Genomic DNA, 19029 nt, shown 5'->3' with positions numbered 1-19029 from the left:
ATCAGTATTTTTAATATTAAAACAGCGCTAACTTTAAAAAAAAATGACCAAAAAAAAAAAAAAAAAACCAAGGAACAATCTACAGGGAAGCCCATCCTGACAGCGACCAAGCACGCACACACACACAGACACACAGACACACCCTGACTGGGCCTTAGCTCTGGGTGCCAGTTTCTCTCTCACACACACACACACACACACACACACAGAGGCTGGGGCAGGGTAGTCCCGGAGCAAGTACCAAAATAGTTTTAGAAATGACTGTCCAGCCCAGCACAGGCATTAGAAAAATACTCTTTGCAAAGAGGGGGAAGGACGGTACATGGAGAGGGAGGTGGTCTGGCCGCCCCACCCCATCTGCTCTGTCCTTGTCACCAAGTCAGCAGCCCCAGGGCAGCCAACTGCTTGGAGGATGATTCAGACACCCTCGGCCCAGAGATTCCATGCTGTCCAATGCCTTCACCCTCAGCTGGGACAGCTCCAGGGCTCAGCATTGTCAGGGACAGGACAAGAAGTCCTATTGGCGGCAACAGGTTAGCAAGTAGAGTCTATATTAAGGGCCCAGGCAGGAGCCAGGGATCCAGGACCCCAGCTCAGAGCAGAGTAGGCAATGGCTGGGATAGTGCTGGCCTTTCTGGTAGGGGAAGAGAAAAAGATCAACAGATGGAGGCTCAAAGGAGGCAGATGGCCTGCCCAAGGTAACAGCAGTTGGACCAGATCACATAGGTACCCCTACTAGCCTCCTGTCCAGGACCCTTTAGTGACAGTCTGAGGTGGGCTTGCTGAGGCACTAGCTGGATATCCAAGTACTGGCCACATGCAACCTGCTCAAGCCAGGATGGAGCACTGGTGACCCCAGGCCCAAAGAGGGACTAGGCAGTGCCTGTGCCCAGTGCTGTAGGGTAGATAGGGGCACTAGGGAAGAAATAGGTCACACAGATCTAGGGGCTTAAGCTAGGCAGGGTCCACACTGAAACCTGGGCACAGGCAAGACCTTTAGCTGGGCCCAGTGTATTGGGTTCATCCAACAAGACCCACCCTTGGACCCTGGCAACCACTCCTGGGAGAAGGGCTAGCCAAACAGGTCCCAAATCCCTGCCACTGCACCTCCTAGTGGTTAGATCTGGTTCTGTTCCAAACATACCCATGATCTCCAAGGGCTGACAGTCTGGCCCCCTTTTCTTGCATTTAACTATGAAGATAATGTTGGTGTGAGGTTCCTAAACTGGTGGGACACTCTATGGAAGTGGCTAGGCTTCAGGGAGCCCCATCATGGCAGGCGCTTCCATGGACCCAGTTGCAAGCCCAGGACAGGTGGAGGTCCTGTGCAGCCCAGATGGGGAGGGGGGTTTCCCAAGGAGTTGACACTGCTGATTGGTGAGAACCAGGTGGGCCTGGGCCCTACCCTGCAGCACCTCATTTGATCAGGATGGTGCAGGTGTGGGCCTCATCTTCAGTCAGGTTCCTCAGATTCCTTTCCGATTCCTCAGAAGAGCTAGGGAAGGGGTGATAATCATAAGGGTCAGGGTTGGAGGAGCCTTTGTGGCCCTGGGGAGCAGGGCTGGGGAGACAGGGCAGCTGGCCTCACCCCAGAAAATCCTTCACATCCTCCACCGTGACATCCCCCGTTGTGTCCAGAGTGGTGTCAGCGCTGGTGGCTGAGTCGATGGACATGGGTGAGAGTGTGGACTCAGGTGGCTCTGGGGTATCTATGGGAAGAAGTGATCAGACCCTGCCAGGACCCCTCAGCATCCTTTGCACAGGGAAACTTGGGGATAGATTTCTAATGCAGCCTACAGTAGGATGTGGCATCAACAGTCACACACCACCCATCCCTGCCCAGCTTCCAGCCCTAGATCAGCTGCCACCTCCTGCAAGAGGCCTGCCCCATAGATAGCATCACTCCTCCCTAAGAGTGATGGGTCTTCTCCTTTCATGCTCCACTCACCAGCTCCCTTGTGGGCAAGATCAGGGCTTCTGTCACAACTCTGTGGAGCCAGGATGATGCTTGGGTTCCCATTAGCCTGACTCAACTTGGGTGACTCTTGGACCCTGTGGCAGAGGTGGAGACGTGATGGGGACCATGGCAGCTGCTGCATACCTGCCCGCCTGCCCCTAAGCCTGAGGCATTATACCAGGGAGGACAGTGCCCTGGGTCTGGTAAGACTGGGCCCTGGTCTAGAGGCCCCCCGCCAGGGGCTGCCTCACTACACACCTGGCCCGAGTGGCATCACGGGGCCAGCTGATGTCCAGAGAGCAAAGAGGCTCTGTGATGTTGCGGGCACTCAGGGAGAAACGTTCAAATTCTGAAGGTGAAATCAGGTAAAAGCCTGGGTGGTAAAAGAGAGGCAAGGAGTGCAGTTAGGAGCTGTGACATGAGTCCCTGCCTTCAATGGGTTCCCTGCTCCAGTGTGTGCTTTCTGCTGATCATTCCCAGGCAGCACCCCTGGCCCCATTCAGGTACCTTTTCTTCCTGGCCACTTTGTCTAGCTCACCTTGGCCATGGCGTGTGAAGACACATGAGGCAATGCCGCTGATGTCCTCCTTCCGGATGCAGGAGTAATGCACCTGGGGCCGCAGACCAGGCACCGAAAACACGTGCACATCACCCAGGTTGGTGAGGCAGGCCAGGCAGGTCTCTGCATAGTCCTCACAGGCCACACTGGCAAACGTGGCCAGGGCCACCTTGCGTACACGACAGCCCTCATGGGCTGTCAGCTTGAACTTGGTCTTGGCACTCACCTTAGGCAATGTGAACACCTGGTGGCAGATGGTCAGTGAGCAGGGCCTGGTCCAGTCCTCAAGACCCCTTACTCATGGTTGTGGACCACCAGCCCCCACCCCAAAGGCTTCAGCTGGCCACCCTGCCACCCTGCTTAGCTAGCTATTCCCTCCTCCTACACACTCAACCTGGGCTTCACTGTGTCCAGAAACCTCTGGCTTCCATCAGTGACCACATCACACACACAGAGGGTCCTAAAGCTCTGTGTCTGGTATCCCTACCAAATCATGAACTCCTGAGAACTAGACTCCAGGGGTCCCCACAGGGCCTACAGCCTTGTGGTGAGTAGAAGATCATGGGGGGAACTCAGCAAGTTTGGACATCAAGATTCCTCAGAGTGCTAGCTGGGGACATTTGATGGGGCAGGATTTGGAATGTCTTGGCAGGTAGGGAAGGGGTTCTAGAGGATCCAATGTTGGGAGCCTGGAGGGGGGTCTCCACAGCCCCAGCAGCTCACCTTGAACTGTTCCTCAGAGGCGATGAGCACAGCATGCCCACCCTGCATATCTGGTGCCTGCGCCAGGTCCCGAGAGGCCTCATAGGGCTCAGGCAGCGGGCGACCACGCCCATCCAACACAGCGATGGCCACCACAGGTGCCCGATGCATCAGCTGCACCTCCTTGCCCAGCACAGCCTCCACTGCCCGCTCAGGCCTCTTCTCACCACCTGCCACAGCTGCTGGCACCTCCAGTGCATAGGCAAACACGGAGCCGGAGTTCGTGCCTGCCCACATGGTGGGCCCATGGTGGGCTGCTGCAGGGCACAGACACAGTGAGGACACACTCCCTGCAGGTCCTTCCCCACCTCTCCTGCACCTCCACCTGTGGTAGAAACTGTGGTGCCCAGAACTCATGGGTTTCTCCTGTCCCTCACCTTCCCAGTAACCTCAACTTCAACCTACCTCATGGCCTGAGATGCCAGCTCTGCAGCTGACTCAAGTCTCAGCCCCAGATGTGGCCCTTATGCAGAGGCACAAGCTACTTAAAGGGCACCTGCATGAGGACTTCAGTGGCCCCCAAACTACACCCTAATCCTGCCAACCCTTCTTGCTGCACCTTCCTTCCTGTCACTCATGCTCTAAGCCCCAAGGCCATCTTCTCCCACAACCCATCACTGATTCTATCCACACCCCAGTAATCAGGCTCACCCTGCAGGTGCACTACTGGCTCATCTCACCCCTCTGTAGCTTGTTCCCCACATGGTGCCCCAGAGGGACTCTTACCAAAGAAGCATGGGCTTGGGAAGAAATTAACCAAGGCTCACCCAGGAACTCAACCACCCTGCTACGTGTGACTGAGACTCTGGGGAAAATGATCTTTGGTGGAGAATCAGAGTCAAATAAGGTAGGAGTTGGGGCAGGCATGGACATTCACCACTCTGCATCCTTGAAAACGGATGTGCCAGACCAACAGCCTTTGGGAGCCCAGACCCCAGTTGAAAAGTTACAGCAACTGAAGCATGACAGCTGCAAGGCAGAAGCCCTGTGCAGGAATATGGAACAAGTTAAAACCCCCAAGGCTGCATCAGCCACATCCAACTAGACAAAAATCCTCAACAAATGAATGCCATCAGAAAGTAGAGACCCAGCATGAACTGAGACTTGGGAATTACCCTTGGTTCTATGGGGCAACAGGGTTGTTGGGGGCAGGGACATCTATCAGACACATGTGAGGTACTTATACCTAAGTTTCTATTTAAAAACCAGCAAGATACAAACAGCAGTGTGGGGTGGGCACAAAACAGAAGTAGACACCTGCTGGTGGTGGATGAGGTGCCTGGGATGACTGTACTTCCTTTTTTGTGTTTGAAATTTACCATTATACAAAGTAAAAATCAATCAAAGAACACATCAACATACCCAGACCTTACCGGGGCTCCAAGCCACCCAGACAAAGTCATGGCATGGTGGCCAGCACAGACCAATCTTAGCCTCTCCTTCTCTGCCCTCACTCACCCTAGCCATGTGGCTCTGCGGCTCCTACCCACAGTCGCAGGGCCTTGGCACCAGCCTGTCCCTCACCAGATCTCAAACCTTGGGTTCCCTTGCTTTTCTTCTTTTTGTTTTTCTTCCCAATACTGGGAATTGAACCCAGGGGCACTCTACCACTGAGCTACATCCCCGGTCCTCTTTGAATTTTGAGAGAAGATCTCACAAAGTTGCCCAGGCTAGCCTCAAACTTGCAATCTTGCTCAGCCTCCTGAGTTGCTAGGATTAAAGGCACTGGCTGCCCCCCATTTTCTTTGGTAATGGGGATTGAACCCAGGGTACTTAACCACTAAGCTTGCATCCCCAGCCCTTTTTTGTATTTTATTAGACACAGAGTCTTGCTGAATTGCTTAGGTCCTCACTAAGTTGCTGAGGCTGGCTTTGAACTCACAATCCTCTTGCCTCAGCCTCCTGATTTTCTGGGATTACAGGAGTGCAGCTGCCCTTCTTGCTCAGGTCTGCAGGGTCTGCTCAGCTCACTAGCAACCCCTCACCATCATCCCCAGTTGGCAGGTGGGGCTGTATGGGTAGCCAGGGTGTTCCCATCACCAATGCAGCCCAGTACAGATGCTCAGTAATACTTTAGGATGTCCTGGAAGGAATGGTCCCACCACATCTCCCACCCATTTCCTAGATAAATAACTGAGGCCAGCCTCTCCAATCCCTGTCCCTGCACTGGCCTCACCATCTCGAAGGAATGTGTCAGCAAAGTAGAGACAGCGCACAACACCCGAGAGGGAATCATCAGCAGAGCGGGGCTCGATGCGGCGCTGCACAGGCGTCATCTCAATGTCATGGGGACAGGCCTGTTCTGCCAGCTGTGCATTGGCCTCCTGCAACTGGAAGGAGCAGAGGCTCCTGAATATGGTCTCCCTGAGCCCCAGCTACTCTCATTCTGCTTGCCTGATCATCCACCCACCACACTCCCTAGCCCACTCCACTCATCCAGGGGGCTACAGAAGGAGCACAGTAGGTGGATGAACCCCAGTTACAGGCCAGAGCACAGTTCCCTGGCAGCACCCCCAACTCACCTTACTGTTGGCATTAGCAATACGCTTCTTGCCTGAGACACGGCTCTTGCGGATACGCCGGAAAGACTGGCGCAGTGACTTCTTGAGGGACTTCACCCGGGACAGTGGCCCCTCCATGGCCAGGGAGTCATTGGGGTGAAGAGTGCACCTGGGGACAGGTAGGGGCCAGTCATGCAAGAAGCAGCCATTCCTGCTGGCCCCAAGACCCCAGCTCAGGGAGTCAAAGCCACTCAGGTCCCAGCAGCTGGTGATGCTTAGAGTATCCCTCAGAGCTGCCAGGTTATTTCTTATAGGCTCACAGGGGTTCCAGAGACTTCTAAAATCAGCCTGCTTTTGCCATACCAAACTTCAGAAAGGGGAACTTAGACCTAGATCCCGTCTCACTGAGACTCCAGTTGCCCACCCACCTGGCCTCCCCCACACACCTGGCCAGTACTGGACTCTTGCGCTGGTAGTCGAAGAGGCCAAAGCCATGACTGGTGCCAAAGGCCACAAGGCTCCATTCAGCATGGAGTGTGACCGCGGTGACAGCAGCAGGTGGCAAGCACTGTACTAGCACACGGGGCTGGAAGCCGGCAGGCCAAGGCAGTGGCCCTGCACGTGGGCTCAGCCGCTCATGGCCCTTCCATGTGAAGCCTTCTCGGTCCTGGAGGAGGTCTACGCTGGCCACACTGACCGCCTGCTCTGTCGGCACATCATTGAGCTCCAGCACCAGCACCTAAGCCCCAGCCAGGGCAGGGAGGGATCAGTATAGAGAAGAGTGCCCCTGGGCCCCACCCCAGCCTGCAGCCTCAGAGAAACCCCAGCCACTGGGGATAAGTACTCTTTTTTTGACACTGGGGATTGAACCCAGGGGTGCTAACCACTGAGCCAACATCCCCAACCCTTTTTTAAAATTTTTTAATTTTTAGACAGAGTCTCACTAGGTTGCTGAGGTTGACTTTGAACTTCCAATCCTCCTGATCCAGCCTCCAGAGTCGCCAGGATTACAGGCATGCGCCACCAAACCCGGCAGTTTAAGTACTCTTTGAATGCTTCCTGTATACCAAAGCCCTCGCTGAGCACCAAGGAACACAGTAGATACCAAAACCGGCTGATCCCTAACCTCCTAGACAGATTACTCAATCTTACCTGAGCCTATCTTTCATTCAGCAATAAGTACACATCAAGCATCATCTGTATAATGTGCAAATACTAAGGACATGGCACTGACCAAGTCCCACTGATCCATCTCTACTAGAATGAAGTACCCTCTCCTCTTCCTGAGTCTCTGTCTCAAGGCAATTAGCTCACACTGAGCACCTTCTGTATACTGTCTAAGTGCCACAGGCATGGTACTGTCTAAGACCCACTGGTCCTTGCTATCCCATAGCTCATATGACTCACACATTCCTGCCCCTGGACTCAAACCTCCATGGTTTCCCTAACAGAGCCTCACTCAAGGACCCCAGTGACAGACCCCACTTCCCACCTGTCCTCACTCCAGCCAGTCCCAGCCAGGCCCCATTCCCACCCTCTACCAGACTCTTCATTTCAGGCCCACCTCTCAAGGAAGCTTCCCCTGTCATCCCCAACTTGGGGACATGCAGCCTTACCTGGCCTGCAGTGCCAGCCACCACCATCTGAGCTGTGTACTTGCAGAGCGCCACCTTCTGCACACCAAGCCGGGGATCATCACTGTAGGGATCAAAGCAGCCCACCTGAAGGGAAAGGATGGAATGATGACACTGGGCCCAAAGCCAGGACAGGCTCCATGAGGGGAGGTGTCCCACCTTGCGGAAGGGTGGCCAGTCGTCCTCAGCAGCCTGGGCCAGGCTGTCGGCATGTTCACAATCTGTCTGGAAGAGGCCAGCTGTGCTCAGCTTGTAGAGTGGCCGCAGCGCCACACCAGATGCATCCCAGAACCGCACGGTGCCATCCTCATGGCTAAAGGGAAGGCAGATGTCAGGACATCCCTGGGAGGACTGCACACCACTTCTTAGATTAGTCCAGCTACTCACTGAGCATGTACTGCATATACCAAATACAGGTTGAAAGCATAAAACATGCTAAGCTTCTATCATATAAGGCAAACAGATACTTGGCACACGTATGCCAGGCTACTTCTATCACAAGTACCTGGGTCCTTTGAACAGGGTGGAAAGGTGTGGTAATGACCACCATGAAGATCAGGAAATGGCAGAGGGCAAAATGCAAGAATAGAAGACTAGGGGGCTGGGGTTGGGGCTCAGTGGTAGAGCGCTTGCCTCACATGCATGGGGCACTGGGTTTGACCCTTAGTACCACATAAATAAAATAAAGACATTCTGTCCATCTACAACTAAAAAAAAAAAAAAAAAAAAAAAAAAAGGAATAGAAGACTAGGGCAATTCCTTCCCAGTGAGGTCACCCAGCAATCAGAAAGGGTGCGGTGACCAGGAGCCAGGCAGTCACAGAGCAGTTCAGGGAAGCCCAGGAGGGCCCAGCTGAGGCCCAAGGTGGCCACATAAGCAGAACAGCAGGAAGACTAGGGAGGCAAGGAGGAAACAGGCAGCGGGTGGGGGAGGAGCAGACAAATCTAGGGCACAGCTTCAGGACATGGCTGCGGAGCCTAAGTGGGGCTCCTGGGTGGTAGTGGAGCCCCGAGTCAGGGCATGACATGCATGTAAGCAGGGCTGACTGGGGCTCCCTCCTGGAGCCTTGAAAAATCTAGCAAATTCTTAAGCTATGGAAGGCGTGCTGCTGTCAGAGGTCAGAGGGTCCCACCACAGGCAGGAGGGAGGGGCAGGACAGGAAGTAAAGCCTGAGTCACCAGGCACGTCAGTGCCCGCCAGGCTCAGGTCAGGCTCTGCAGCACCTGCCTTGGGCAACTTGGCGTGGGCCAGCCCAGATTTTCCGGTCCCAAGGCAGGCAGGCCGGGTGGGTGGAGCCCTGGGGTTTGCTGGAGTTTAGTTCCAGGCCAAAGGCAGAGCAGGGTGGAGCCCTGAGCCAGGATCTAGGGAGGCTTCATCCAATCCACCCTGGACAAGAGGGACAACTTGGGCCCCCTTCAGCCAGCACTGAGTGCCTGCAGGATCTAGAATGGGCAAGGGGCATGTCAAGCCGAGTGGGTACAGGGTTTTGCTCAATGCACACCCCAACACCTACCCAGTCAGCAGCAGCCCTCGCTGCGATGGCTCCTGGGCCAGGTTCCGACCCCCAGTAATGGGCCAGTTCTAGGAAAAGACAGTAAAGATGTGAACACAAGGTCAGGACGAAAGACTCCTCCCTCTCAACCTGGGCAAAGAAATCAAATCAGTATCTCCCCACATTCCCACCTCCAGGCCTGGGCCTGGCATTCCAACACACTCCCTCCCTAACACCCCACCCCACAGGACACCTGGGCACCCACCGAGGCACTAGAGATAGGCTGGGGACTCTGCTGCTCGCCAGCACTCACGATGCGGGCCCACAGCTTGGCAGGGACATTGGCAACATGGGCAGAGCAGGTAATGGCAGATGAGTGCAGCGGGGCCAGGTAGGGGGCAGGCACAGATGGCCATCCAGGTGTCTGCAGGTCAAGCACCACCAGTTCCTCTTCTAGCAGCACAGCCAGAGCCTGTGGGTCGTCGAATTCTGTGGGATGGAGTGGGGTGAGCTCAACCACAGGCTATGTTTGTGGGGGTGGGGAAAGGCAGGGCACACACCATCCTCAGGCCGTGTGCTGTGCACTGTGAAGAAGTCGATGATGCGGGAGGTGAAGTCCAACGTCACCAGCGTCTCAGCTCGAAGCACACTCACACAGTGGCGGTCACCATAGCTGGCGCGGGGCATACCACCACTGAAGATGATAAAGTGGCCCCTGCAAAGAGGGGTCATGTGAATTAGGGGCCATACAGCACACACTGCATGACCCAACAAGAGTCCACCCTTCCAGCCCCCAAGCCAGGTGCAGCCCCCAACCCACAACACTCCTTCAACATACCCCGATTCACAGTTCCGCCACAGAATCTTGTTGATGGCCTTGCATGGAAAGGGTCCTGGGGGGTTGGGAAAGCATCAGACCTCCTATTTCTGGTCTAACTTGAAGCTGCCTCCTCCTCTCTCCAGGGGAAAGCAATACCACACCAACAACCATCCCCCCAATGGGGTCTCCCTTTGCAGATTTGGCTGGTCACTGACCCCCACTAAGTCCAAGTGGCCCTCTAGCCACCACCCTCTGCTTCAGGCCTCCCCAGCACTCACCATAGGGTACGGTAGCTACAGAGGGCTGTAGCGTTGGGGAGCTGCCAGTGTTCATGGGCCAGATGGCATAGCTGCCATCACTGTGCGAACTGATGATGGTACCACTGTTGCGCCCCCAACAAAGACTTTCCAACTGCTGTAGATGGAGGCAGAAGGCATGAGCCTGTGGATGTGTGCACGGGCCCCAAGTAATGGGATGCAGGTCTTAACCACCTACCTGGTTTCCCAGGAAGACATGGTCAACACACTGTGCAGCCTGGTTCCAGATGACCAACAGGCCCCGGCTGTAGCCAATAAGAATCTTGGTGGGGTCCCGGAGGTGTCCCTGGAGTGACTCCACAGGACCCAGAGCCTTTCCGCAGCGGTAGTCATCTGGTACACTGCAGAGGGAACCCCGATGAATTGGGAGAACTTTCTAGTCAGAAAGAGTGCTGGGCATCTTGCTTGTGGCTCACCTGCGCAAAATCTCATCTGGACTGAGGGTCTGTCTCTCAAGCAGCGCCAAGGTGGTAACATCCAGGAAGTAGATGCTACCGCCCTCAGTGCCTAGAGCTGCTATGTCGCCAGCAGCCAGCAGCAGAACCACTGTGACACGGGTGAGGCTGGACGAGGTGCTGCAGAGGATAAGGGTTAGGGAGTGAGGTGCGAGCCCAACATTTAGCTGAAGAGGATGTGGAGAGGGCTGGGACTTACTGCCAGCTCCTACCTGGTCCCTATGCGCTAACCAGGGCCTACTTAAAGAGCAGGATGGCACCTTGGGAAGGCGACACTGTGGTGTAATTAGCCTGCTCAATTATTCATCAGGCAAGAAGAGAGATAAAAATAGGTTCTCCAAGTCTTTGAGAACTCCTGGCTCCTCCCACCACCAAAAAGCAAACTCAGGCACCAGGGCACAATGATCAAGAGCTCCAGGACTGACACAGTTTTCCTAATCCCCCTCCAGGAATCCTCCTACCAGACCTCTGGATGCCTCCTGACTTTGCAAGAGGACCCAAATGGCCCCTATCTACAGAAACCAGTCCCTGGGTCAGGACTCCTCCACTCTAGTCAGTACTGGCAGGGCTGGGGAGGGAAAAGCCTAGGCCTACTGCATTATATCTGGGCCATCCTGCCGACACCTATTATACCTGTGGTACCCTCCCACCCCAAACCTGTCTGTTCATCCATGCACAGAATGGCCCACCCCCCATCCCCAAGTCAAGGGGCCAGGGGACCTCTGCTTGTCTGAAACTCTGTTCCAAGGCCCCAGAAACCCCCATCATCACAGGGAGTGCAGTGCTACACCACAAGCCCATGAAGTTTGGTATATAACACATGTTATCTCCTAGGGCTTGAGGCTACCAAAGGTTCCCAGTCAGTAGCATGAACCATGCCTGCTAACCTCAAACTCAGTCAGAACTTCCCATCTAATTCAAGAAATCCAAAGCACACCTCAGCCAAGCAGGGTCCTATCAGGGCCAGGGTCAAACATGCCTCCCACCCCAAAGAACAGCCCTACTAGTAGCTGCCCATCTCTCTACAACTTGGCACAGTCAGGTCCGGGCCTCCCCAGGATTTTCCCCTGCACAGTGGTTGGCCCCGGTTAAGTCCTCCAGTACCTGGCACCATCAAAGCCAGGCCGGCTAGGCAGCTGGAAACTGAGTGCTTCCTCTAGGTGGGCACAGCCATTATGGTGGACGATTTCCCAGAGATGCAGACTGCTGTCATCTAGCAGAGTTAGAAGACGGCCCTGGCGGGTACAAGCAGAGACCAAAATTGGGCTGGCCTGGAAAGATGGGAGGGCATGAGGACCACAAGAAGCTGGCTGATAGGGAGCAGAAGCTCACCTGACCAGGCAGGAAGTGCATCTGAGTGACAGTGGCTGCATCCCGGTGCAGGCCCGTAAATTCCACACCAGGTGCACCATAGCTGAGGGTGACTGGTCAAGGACAGAATCATGAAGGCACAGGTCAGGAACCCTTGTGCACAAGCCTCCTTCCCCAGGACAATTTTCATGGGTTTTGCCCCAGATCCACCCACCCAGGGTTCTAAGACCCAGTGGGGCCCCCCTTTCCTGAAGGAGCTCGTCCTGCATTCCCGAGGCTCTCCCAGGTTCAGAGTACAGGCTCCATACAGCTGCTGCAAGTCAGTGCTGCTTTAGGGTCTTCACTTCCTCAACTGTAAAAATGGGCTAGTGACTCCCACCTTGCAGGGCAGCTGCGGATCAAGTAAGAATAAAAACTCGCCCAGCATGCCTGACCCAGACCTGGCACACAGCTGGGGTTCTGCTCCCTTTCAACCTCAAGTATTTGTATGTCTGTGTAGGCTGAGAGCCTTGTGGGTTGGGATCATGCAAGCCAGAGACACAAGGCCAGACCCAAACAGGGAAGCCCAGAGCAGAGTCCAGGCTGTCTATAACCACAACTTCAGGTCCACCTCCAGCTCTGGGCAAAGAAACCAACTTCCCTCCAGGGCAGGTGGCCAACAGCCCCCATTGCACAGGAGCAGAGACCCAAGCCTGCCCATTTTACAGATGAGCATACGGAGACAAGTGGATTGCTTGAAGTGTCCAGGGTCAGTGCCTAGAGTCCCAACAACTCCAGGGTTGATGGTGGGTGGATGGCAAGGCCTGAGAGGGTTCAGGAAGAGAGGGTTTAGGGAGGGGTCAGCAGCGTTGCCCCAGTGACAAGGCAGGAGCCCGTTGCCTGGAGCTTGAGCTGGGATTCCCTGCAGGAGCCTGGCTGGGACAGAGAAGAAGACAAAAGAGGGGCAAGAGCAGCTGGGCGGGAAGCAGGGTCGCCAAGGAGATGGAGACTGCCTTGCAGGAGGAGGGGCAGCTTCTAAGACCAGAGTTGACCCTCTCCAGCCTCAGTTTCCTGACCCCAGAAGATTCCAGCTATGGAGATTTAGAAGGAGGAAAGCAAAGGAGAACCCTGGGCTCTGGCCTCCTCTCTGAAGCTCATGTCCTCAGCTGCATTTTAGGCTCACTGTGACCACAAGGAGCCAGTGCAGAAGAGATTCACCACAGGAGAGACAGCTCTAGAGCTAACAGCAAAGCCCATACAGGCACTATGAGATATGGTGAAAGCCCTTGTGACATGGAGAGCACACATATGGGAGCAACACAGCACCCATAAGAGGTGAGGGCAGTAGGTCAAGGTCCTTGAGAAAGGAGGGGACATCTCAGCCTAGCTGCACTCCATAGCACCAGCAAATAGCTCATAAAGGCCCAGACACCTTCCTACTTGGTCAGTGTTCCCAGTCCAGGGGTGAGGAGACCCCACCCCTACCCCTCCCCCTTCTAGGCACTGACTTATTTTTTTGCCAACCAATGTCTACAATCAGGGTACTGAGACCCAGAGCACCACAAAGAGAGGGACAGGTGTTGGCACCCTCACTAAGCAGCCACTGACCAGACTTTACACCTCAGTTTCCCAAAGAGCAGTTGGGGTGGGATTCTGTAGGGCGAGCAAGGAGGCAGTCAGCTGCCTGCCACTAGCCAACCCCCCTCCTGCCTGCAGGGAAAATGCCCGCTTTGTACAGCTCACATGGCCCATTGTGCACCCTCCAGGATCCAGGTGGGGGCCGTGCTATGCTCACCATGCCCAGCCTGGCACTGCCCCTGCCCTCTTGGCTGAACACACATCTTCAAATTCAAACATGCGTGTGCACCCACTCAACAGGCCCCCTCCCAGCCCATCCACCACCCTCAACGGGTATCATGGCCCAGCCCCCTGGCCTAGTCTCCCCCGTCAGCAGTTGCTGGGATGATGGCAGGATCGCCTAGGAAACTGGCTGGCTGAAAAGCAGCAAGGGACAGCTGTGGCCACTGTAAACTGACCCCCTCCCTCCCCTACTCACTCAGTCTCCCATAGTCTCTAAGAAGAGTTGTCCCAGGCCTGTCAGGCATACAGACAGTGCCAACCTGCTCCAAGAACCCAGCACCCACTGGAGCCTCCAAAAGCACCTGCCAAGGCTAGAACCCCAGTCACAGGGAAATCCATGCTGGTAGTCCTACAGGCCCTGAACACCATAGTTGCAAAGGATACATTTTGACAGCTCCAGACCTGGTGCCAATTGCCATGATGCGAAGTTCAGGGTCGAAGGCCAGGGCACTGGGCTGATTGGGGAAGCCATGCTCCACAGTCTGTGGGGAAGAAGATGGCTGTTGAGGTGTACACACCCTGTGGCCCACCCCAAGGCAGCTTTCAGGCTCTGCTGCTGCTACATGGGGATCAAGAGCCAGTATCTCCTACTTTCAGTGCCTCCAGTACACAGGGAAGTGGCTGAGTCCCTGGGCTCCACAATGACGCTGCTGTGCACATGGCATACATAGGCCCTCCTTTTGCCAAGCCCATGTTCCCCTCAATGCCCATGTTGACACACTATGCACAAGATTCTGGCAACAGAGAACAAGGCTCAAAGAGGCAGGCATTAAAGAGGATTCCACCTGCACCTGCTTCTTAGAGGCACAAACTGAAGCTGGTGAGGAGCTGTACTGCCAGGGGTCCCTTATGAAGTTCATGGCACTCCCCAAACACAGATCCTACATAGAGGTCAGAGGTCAAGTTCGACACCCAGGACATCTAGGCAAAGGCTTCTCGCTCCCTCTGAACTCAGGGAGACTGAGGTCCCGTCAGCTTCCTGTCCAAACCCTGAAGGTGTCACCTCTCATTCTCACCTGGAACCAGCCCCATCAGTGCTGGGGATGACTTTAAGGCAATTTATATACTGTCTAGTGTTAATGGCACTGCTACCCACCCAGCGCTCAGCTCCTTGTAGGGCCAGTCCCAACACAGTGCAGCCCCTTCCCCACACACCAGGCTCCTTCCTTTGACCAAGGAACACATGTTCCTTCCTTTGACCAAGTTGTGCTTCCCTCCATTTGCCTTCCCCCACCACAAGAACTCCCAATAATCCAAGGTCCAGCTGGGAGGGCCTCCCTAGGAAACCAGCACACCTGGGCCCCAGCCCCATTCTGAATAGCATTCTGGGACGCCCAATGTGGGCCACCACCTCAGGAAGACACACATAAGAAACCCCATCTCCATTCTGCCTGTCACCCTGGCCTAAGCCCATTCAGGGGGGAACTGAGCCCTCTGAGCACATGGCTCAGCTATAGCCTGGCTATCAGCTGTCACAATACTCACCAAGCCCATTTCCCAATGGCACTGGAAACAGCAAGCCCACCTAGGGACTAAGTTGCCCATTTGACTGCAGAGTCCTCTGGCTTACCCTTGCAGGACCTGACCTTTGTCTAGTCAATCTCAGGTTATAGTCTAGCATTCAGCAGTCAGGCAAATACAATAACTGCACCAAAAATTCCCACAGTCTCAAGGGGGCCCCACCAGTTTCCTCCTTTAAGAAGAGAGAGGACTAGGTCATTTATCTATCATCTTCATCCTTCACACTCCATGTCCAATCCGTTCCTGAGCCTGATCAGCTCAGCTTCAACATGCACACAGAGGTCGCCCTTCCCACACTCTACAGCCCCAGGACCCACCACACCTGCCTGGACTGCTACAGTCCACAAAGAAGTTGCCCACAAAGAAGTCAGAAGAAGCCTGTGAAAACCAGTCAGCTCCTTGTCCCGCCTCTGTATAGGACCTTCCAGGGGTTCCCAGCTCATCCACAATGTCAAGTCCTCATCACTTCATCCCCCTCTATCAGCTTCTCCCCGCCACCTGACTCCTAGTCCAATACCCTTTTGCTTTCCTCCAGTTCACTAGGTTTGTTACTGCCTGAGTCTTTACTGTCCCTATGCCCTGAACAGGCTTCATGTAGCACTCCCACGACAGGCTCTTTCCCATCACTCAGAAGGCAGCTGTTCCCAGAAGCCTCCCTAAATGTTCATGGCTGCAGAAGCAACCTGGTCCAAACTCCCCACAGCCTCACCCTGCTTTATTTTACCACAGTACTGGTCATGGTATAAACTACTGCCTACTTAACTTTTTTCATTTGGTTTTTCATCATCTTTCCAGTAGACGTTTCTCCCTTTTAGTCTCCACTGTGTTCACAGCAACAAGGAGTAGGGGCCCAGTATAAAACTGACATGAAGTGCACATTCCACAGGCAACTTGTTAGTTGAGATGGGATCTGAACCCAAGATCCAGAATCCAAAGTTCATGTTCATCCAAACTGACCCGCTCCCCCAAACTCACAAATCTGGGACCTGTTTCCTTAGGGATCACCTATCACCCCCTTTGACAATCATATCCCTTCCCTATTCCACTCCCTCCCCCAGCTGCTGCCCACTCAGAATAGGGCTTCATCTCACCTCCTGAAACCCTACTACACATCTCAATTTACCAACTCAGTGACATTTAGCCCAGTGCCTGTCCCTCCCTTCCTGGAAGGTCTATTTTCCTCTTATCTCAAGGGGGCTCACCCTCACAGTCACCCCAGCACAGGAAGGAAGGGGTGGGATCTGGGGGTCCCTCAGCACCAGTCTCCCTCCCCTCTTGGATCACTGATAGGTTCTCAGTCACCAAGTCTGAGGGTCCTGGGTGGCTCCACCACCACTAACTGGGACCTCAGGTGGTAAAACTGCCAGTCCTAAGACATCCCAGAGCTTCCTGGGTGGCAAATCTCCTGGTGGCAAGTCTCCTCCAGGCAGCCCAGGGCACCTGGCCTGGCTCAGGATCATAAGAGCCCCTCCAAAACCCCTGCCCCTAAGGCTAAAGCCCAATCCTACTATGGAGGAAATGAAGAGAGACAATAGAGGCCCAGTTTGCTCTGTGACTTCAGGCAAGTCCTCACCTCTTCAATGAACCTCAATTTTCTCCCTCAATATGTGATGGAGATAACAAAACTAATCTCAGCAGAGAGAAGGTTTTCGGGTAAAACTGAAGTGCAACCCCCCACCACCACCCCGGAAGAATTAGCAAGAGGCAGGTTGGGGCCTCACTCTACTTACCTCCCATCAGTATAAGGGTGTCAGGGGGTTGAGAACTTTCCCAGGGCGCCCTCTGCCCCACCCAGAGAAAGAAGGAAGGACCAGTCATCCACTTTCCTTCCCAAGTCCTACAAAGTGACAGGATGGCCCATGTGGCATAGGGAACTGAAGTCCACTGCCAGTGGACCCATTTCACAGCTGGTAAAACCAAGGCACCACAATTTTAAGTTCAGTTGGGTACACAGTCCAGCATGTCATCCAGATTCACTCAGCCCCCGGCAAGGCAGGGCAGAGCCTCAGGAGGTGGGGGAAGGGAGAGGAAGGATCCGAAGGGATTTCCCAACCTCACCCCCCACTTCTGCCTCCACCCTTCACCTCTCCTGCTGGCCCGGGTGCGAAAGCAAAACAAAACCCGGCTCTGGCTTGTACCAAGGACCAAGAAGGGGCCACAAAAAAAAAAAAAAAAGAGGATTAGAAGCAGAGTGAGATTGAGAGAACCCACAGAGAAAGCGGCATTCAGGGAGAGACAGGCAAAGACCCAGAGACGCAGAGACAGAAGGAAGGAAAAGAGACGCAGAGAGATAAAGGTAAAGAGAAGAGGAGATACAGAGGGACAGAGGCAGAGACGCCTCCTCCCCCAACACAGGCAGAGGCTGAGGGCGACGGTAAGATTCAGAGATAGAGGGTCAGGGACCCAAAGCGATGCAAAGAGTGGCACCAGGACAGAGAGACCCATACAGTCGGAGACGTGCAGGGCCAGGGCCAGTGAGGCCCACAGAGAACTGGAGAGGCAGACACGAAAGTCGGCGAGACCCATACCCACGCGAGTCCGAAAGCGAAGGAGAGTACTCGAGCAGCAGGGCCAGCCGAGGGGCGCCCAGCTGGGCCCCAGCCCCGCGCGCCAGCCTGCCGCCCCTTCCCCCCGGGCCCGACGTGGCTTCGGTCCCCGGCCCCCGGCCCCCGGCCCGGGCCCCCGACCCGCCCCCTCCCGCCCCGGCCCGACCGCCACAGCACCTTGTTGAAGGCGAAAAGCTCCTGCTTCAGTTTTTCGCGCTGCGGGTCGGCGCCTTGCCGCCGGAACCGAAACTTCATCATCTTGCGCCCGGCTGCCGGCGCCGCGCCCGCCGCCGCCGCCCGCAGGATGCGCCGCGCAGCCCCGCCGGTCCTGAGGCGCGGGCGGGGCGCCAGGCTGCCCGGGCGCGGGCGCGCGGGGCGGGACCTGCACGGGGGGCTGGGCACGGGACACGACGGACTTTCCGCCCGACCAATAAGCGCTCCCGTTGTGCTGCTCGCCCCGCCCCTGCCGGCCGGACAATGGGGGAGAACTGGGCCCCCGGGCTCGACCAGGCTCGCGAAGGGACGTTCATTGCGCATGCGCCTTCGCGCGGACCCTGCTGGGACTTGTAGTCCGGGAGCTGGGACTCCAGCGTGGGCGGCTCGGGATGCAGTGTGGAGGGGTCCGGCGCCTGTTAGTGGGCTTGGAAGAGTCTTTATCTTACCCTACGAACGAGCAACGTGCACCTTCACGTAATGGGACAACCCTGTCCCGAGAGCCAGGTGAGCTGTAACAACTCTTTAGTCCCGGCGAGCCTGTACACATCTCTGCCACTGGCCCTATGGTTGCCAAGTTTGTATTTTATCAGTTTCGCGGGACACCACTTTGTTCCCCCGCGTACCAGAGCACCTCACACCGCTATGCTTTTGCCTTGGCTGTGTGGTCAGTCTGGAATTTCTTCCTCAACCTCTGGGGAATTCCTACACATCCTTCAGGACCCATGCAAGGTTCCCTTGATACAAGCACAAGGGATTCTTATAAGTGGCTTCTGCCAAAGAAAGAGACAAGAACCCGGCAAGAGGTGGCATTCAGGAGTGTCCTGGGATTGGATTTGGGTTTTCCTGAGATGGGGAAAAGGCCTTCCTGCACAGGAAATTGAGTTTAAAAAAAACTGAGTCCCTCCCCATTCTCCGTCTATCCCCATCCACCCAGGCCTCCTTTTTAAGTCTGGACAGTAGCTTCCAGGCATAACTTTCCAGGCTGAGAATGGGGCTGCCCTGGGCTCAGTGCTGGACGAGGTCCCAGAATTTTAGGTGGGCAGGTGGGCCAGGCCCTAACCTCTGAGCTGGGAGGACTGAGGAGGGACTGACCTGTGAC

General features: G+C 55.3%; 1 protein-coding gene across 3 annotated transcripts; it reads right to left on the bottom strand.

Moving 5' to 3' along the window:
- Positions 1-43: 43 nt before the first annotated feature.
- Llgl1 (LLGL scribble cell polarity complex component 1) lies at positions 44-18055 on the bottom strand. Of its 3 annotated transcripts, none has more exons than XM_047543214.1 (22): positions 17892-18055; positions 14032-14129; positions 11830-11911; positions 11602-11732; positions 10459-10617; positions 10221-10383; positions 10004-10139; positions 9744-9798; positions 9466-9620; positions 9171-9394; positions 8927-8994; positions 7573-7726; positions 7396-7500; positions 6226-6518; positions 5801-5948; positions 5455-5608; positions 3240-3532; positions 2496-2760; positions 2216-2330; positions 1949-2052; positions 1589-1709; positions 44-1495 (listed from the first exon to the last, which is right to left on the bottom strand). In XM_047543214.1, the coding sequence occupies exons 1-22, from the start codon at positions 17970-17972 to the stop codon at positions 1417-1419; spliced, it is 3183 nt and encodes a 1060-aa protein (XP_047399170.1). In that variant the 5' UTR covers positions 17973-18055; the 3' UTR covers positions 44-1416. The 3 variants fall into 3 exon arrangements, with proteins under 3 accessions (XP_047399170.1, XP_047399169.1, XP_047399171.1); XM_047543213.1 differs by having other exon boundaries at positions 3240-3535; positions 17892-18054; XM_047543215.1 differs by lacking the exons at positions 11602-11732; positions 11830-11911 and having other exon boundaries at positions 3240-3535; positions 17892-18054.
- Positions 18056-19029: the final 974 nt, after the last annotated feature.

This window comes from Sciurus carolinensis, chromosome 3 (genome assembly GCF_902686445.1).
Source record: "Sciurus carolinensis chromosome 3, mSciCar1.2, whole genome shotgun sequence".
NCBI lineage: Eukaryota > Metazoa > Chordata > Mammalia > Rodentia > Sciuridae > Sciurus > Sciurus carolinensis.
This window is presented reverse-complemented; position numbering and strand designations above follow the sequence as displayed.

What these genes read in the sequence shown, in the direction of transcription:
- Llgl1 (XM_047543213.1), bottom strand. Translation starts at nt 17,972, where the DNA reads ATGATGAAGTTTCGGTTCCGGCGGCAAGGCGCCGACCCGCAGCGCGAA. An exon ending in AGCCTATCTCTAGTGCCTCG is followed by an intron (nt 8,995 to 9,170) that starts GTGGGTGCCCAG and finishes GTCTTTTCCTAG; the next exon opens with AACTGGCCCATTACTGGGGG. An exon ending in TGACACATTCCTTCGAGATG is followed by an intron (nt 3,536 to 5,454) that starts GTGAGGCCAGTG and finishes TGTGCCCTGCAG; the next exon opens with CAGCCCACCATGGGCCCACC.